Below are 4,517 nucleotides of genomic sequence, written 5' to 3' on the forward strand. Positions count from 1 at the left end.
AAAAAAAAAAAAAAAAAAAAAAAAAAAACATAAGCTGTGGCAGCTAAGATCTACAATAAGAATGAATCTTCCATTCATAAAACTGTGAGAAGAAAGAAATCATGCTAGTTATGCTGTTGCAACACTAATTGCAAAAGTTATAGTAACAGTGTGTGATATGTACTAAGATGAAAAAAGCAAACCTCTCATCGGACAGGGGATTAATATCCAGAATATAAAGGAACTCAACTCAACAGTAAAAGAAAAAAAATCTCATTAAAAGATGGGAAAAGGACATGAATATTTCTCAAAAGAACAAATGATCAACAGATATATGAAAAAATGCTCAACATCACTGATGCATCAATCATCAGGGAAATGCAAATCAAGACCACAGTGAGTTATCCTCTCACCCTGGTTAGAATGGCTATCATTATTAAAAAGACAAAACGTGGCTGGGCATGATGGCTCATTCCTATAATCCCAGCACTTTGGGAGGTCAAGGCAGCTGGATCACTTGAGATCAGAAGTTTGAGACCAGCCTGGCCATCATTGTGAAACCCCGCCTCTACTAAAATATAAAAATTAGCTGGGCATGGTGGCACACACTTGTAATCACAATTACTTAAGAGGCTGAGACGGGAGAATCACTTGAACCTGGGAGGCGGAGGTTGCAGTGAACCAAGATTGCACCACTGCAATTCAGCCTGAATGACACAGTGAGACTCCACCTCGAAAAAAAAAAAACCACAGAAAATAAATAGATGCTGTCAGCAATTCCAAGTAAAGAGAACACTTATACATTGTTAGAATGTAAGTTAGTATAACCACTATGAAAAACAGTATGAAGATTTCTCAAAAAATTAAAATGGAACTACCAAACTACTAGGTATTTAGCCAAAGGAAAAGAAATAAATATATCAAAGGGATACTTGCACCTGCATGTTTATTTCAGCACTATTCACAATAGCAAAAATATGGAATTAATATAAGTGTCCACCAGTTGACAAATGGATAACGAAAATGTGATATACATATAAATATATAAAAATATAAAAAAAAAAATATATATATATATATATATATTTTTTTTTTGCAGGTCATTAGGTTAAGTGAAATAAGCCAAGCACAGAAAGACAAACACCTCATATTCTCACTCATATGTGGGAGCAAAAAAAAACATGATCTTATGGAAATAGAGAATAAAACAATTGTAATACCAGAAATGGGGAACGGTGGATGGGTGAGTAGGTGGGGATGAAGAGAAGTTGGTTAACGGGTACAAACATACAGTTAGAAAGAAAAAATAAATTCTAATGTTTGATAGCAGAATAGGGTGACTATATTTAGCGATAATATTTTGTACATTTCAAAGTAACTTAGAGAGAGGACTTGAAATGATACCAACATATAGACATGATAAATACTAAAGGTGACGAATACCCTAAATACTCTGATTTGATCACTAAACATTCTATGCATGTAACACTCACATGTATCCCACATATATTTATGTAATATTATATATCAATAAAAAAATTTTTTTAAAGATGGAAAAGGCATTAAATTTGTCAGTGAAAGACATGAATGGAATGTGTTCCAAATGATGGCAATCAAGTTTGGAACTATCCACAATTTCAGGAATCCACTAGGGGCTTATAACATAACCCATACAGATAAGGGGGTATAATACTGTATGCCTAAATCAACCACCTGATATATAAGAAGACATCTGAGCAGGCACTCATGCTACATAAAAAGGAAGTTCAGTCCTTAGAAAAACATTTCTCTATAAAATCCTCTAGAAAGCAGTCTATGTTCAAGTTAAATCAAATAGAAAATAATGAAAATGCATTTTAGAAGACAACATCATACTTAAAAGACCCTACATTCCATTTAGAAAAGTTATAATACGTATTCACTAATTCTAAGAGCCTCAGTTCTTAATAATAGTTATTAGTTACTGAGTGCTAATTATACGCCAGACACCATGCTAAGGGATTTACATGTCTCATTTCTAATTTTTACAACAATTCCGAAAGTAAATGATTAGTCCATCTTTAATCATATTTACCTAAAGTCTTCTATGTGCCAGACTTTATTTACTTAAAGTCTTTCAAGCAATGGGGATATATCAGTGAACAAGTCCCAGTTTTCATGGATTCCAACTTACTTGCTAAATTAAGGGAGAGACTATATACATATATATATATATATATATATATATATATATATATACACACACACACACACACACACACACACACATAAATGTATACATATGCACACATATATATTCATATATGTGCTATGTGGTGATATAAGCTAAGAAAATAAAGCAGGGTAAAAGGACAGAGAATGGTGAGAGATGCTACTTTAGACTTTGTGGTAAAGGAGGGCTTTTCTAAAAAGGTGGCATTTGAGTAGACATGAATTCAGAGAGGGAGTGAACCACAATTCAAAGAACATTCCAAGTAGCAGATTTAGCTACTTTTCCATAGAACAGGCTCCTTTAGGGTTGTGAGACTCTCACCCTTAAGGATGTTCAAGAAGACAAACGAGCCCCCTATTATGGGATGCTGTAGTGGGATGCAGATGATGCAAGTAAAGAGGAAGTCTGCAAAAGACTGACAGCCCCTCCCAGTTCTAACAATAGGCACTCTCATACATTTTTTTTTTCCAATGAAAATTCTCATTATTTCAACCAGGAGATTTATTTAGAAACTACTGGTCTTTTTTCTTCCCCATCTATGATTATCTATACTCTAGTATTTTTGAAAATTTTTGTACAAACCAGCAATACAATGAGAAAAAAAGAATGGGTTAAGGACACTCAGACCTGGATCTAAATCCTAGGCCATACAACACAGATTACTGAACTCCTCTAGTTTGCATTTCCTCATGATGAAAACAGGACTAATCACTTACTTTTGGAGTTATAAAAATTAGAAACGATACCTGTAAATCCCTTAGCATGGCACCTGGCATATAGTTAGCACTCAATAAGAACTATTATTGAGAAGTGAGGTTCTTAGAACTCTTCCCTGTTTTCACTTACACCAAATTACATTCCTATTAAAACTAATAATCTGTAAGGAAATAGTTTTCAGAGCATAAGCTGGTTAATTGAAAAAAAGGCAGATTTATAATGTTGATTTATTATGGTTCAATAAAAAGAAAAAAACAACCAAAATGAACAAACCGTCGAATACGTGGATGGGCGTCACATGAACGGTTTCTTGAGAGAGATATTTATAAAACTTCGGAAATAGACCAAGAAAACTTCTGCAATTTGCATCATTTAGAGAAATTCTCATTATACTTACTGGGAAAGAGTTTGGCTCCTTTCTATGGCTGTCACTTCCTGCTTCCTCCCATGCAGAACCAATGCAGCTGTTTTGTGAAATAGTTCAATTGAGCAGGCAGTAAGTTCAGCTAGGCTCCGGATTGCAAACGCATGGATATCCTGGATGGAAAAACAAAACAAAGCATAGCAAAACAAAACATTTCCAGGTGGACATGATACCACTTTACGTCTCTCATACTGCAGGATTTGTAGCAGAGACTAATAGTTGATTTCCAATAAATAGTCTCCTCTTATTCCACAGTAGTGATGTAATTTTACAGCTGGGCTCATAGCTACAAAAACAAAGGCTCCCCTGAAGTCAGGTGTGACCAAGTAACTAAGTTTTGGCCAAATGATTTAGATGAAAAGTGTCAGGAGGCAGTTTCTGGGAAACTTACTCACGACAAAACACGCATGCATCCTTTCTCTCTTTTTTCTTCACTCCTCCTTTAATCTTATAGTCTGGATCTAAGATGCTACAATCCTAGATCACAAGGTTGAAATTACGCATAGCAGTGTAAAAGATAGGAACCTGGGTCCTTGGTTGTGATACATCTCAAATCTACTAAAACAAACAAAAAAGTCTTAGTTGCTTTGGCTACCTCTATTGAATTTCTGTTGACTTGCTCAGCGTTTTCTGCTTCCAACTGTTTTTGTCCTCCTTCATTCTCTGCTAATGGCTTGGTCAGAGACATCCTGATCCATTCGTGGGCAGTATTTCTTGCCTAAATAAGAAAAACATTGTCCATCAACAATTCAATTCAGTTCACCAAATTTACTGTGCACCTACCAAGAACACAATAGCAACTGAGAAGTCAGGGCTCTTGTTCTTACCTCAACATACCATCTAACTTTTCAGTCCTTATCCTACTAGATTCAACAACACTTATCATAGCTGTCCATCATTCCTTTTTGAAATTCTCTAATCAGTTGTTTTTGTTTTGTTTTGTTTTGTTTTGAGATGGAGTTTCGCTCTTGTTACCCAGGCTGGAATGCAATGGCGCGATCTCGGCTCACCGCAACCTCCACCTCCTGGGTTCAGGCAATTCTCCTGCCTCAGCCTCCTGAGTAGCTGGGACTACAGGCATGCGCCACCATGCCCAGCTAATTTTTTGTATTTTTAGTAGAGACAGGGTTTCACCATGTTGACCAGGATGGTCTCGATCTCTTGACCTCGTGATCCACCCACCTC

At 35.9% G+C, this 4,517-nt stretch overlaps 1 protein-coding gene across 2 annotated transcripts in view; it reads right to left on the reverse strand.

Moving 5' to 3' along the window:
- Positions 1 to 4,517, reverse strand: part of FAM114A2 (family with sequence similarity 114 member A2) — a 45,018-nt gene that overhangs the window by 6,141 nt on the left and 34,360 nt on the right. For both annotated transcript variants that reach the window (XM_017540532.2, XM_017540533.2), the window contains exons 10-11: positions 3,928 to 4,050; positions 3,306 to 3,445 (exon numbers count right to left, since the gene is read on the reverse strand). In XM_017540532.2, coding sequence (XP_017396021.1) covers positions 3,306 to 3,445; positions 3,928 to 4,050 — 263 coding nt within the window. The remainder of the gene's footprint in view (positions 1 to 3,305; positions 3,446 to 3,927; positions 4,051 to 4,517) is intronic.

This window comes from Cebus imitator, unplaced genomic scaffold, assembly GCF_001604975.1.
Source record: "Cebus imitator isolate Cc_AM_T3 unplaced genomic scaffold, Cebus_imitator-1.0 Scaffold126, whole genome shotgun sequence".
Lineage (NCBI taxonomy): Eukaryota > Metazoa > Chordata > Mammalia > Primates > Cebidae > Cebus > Cebus imitator.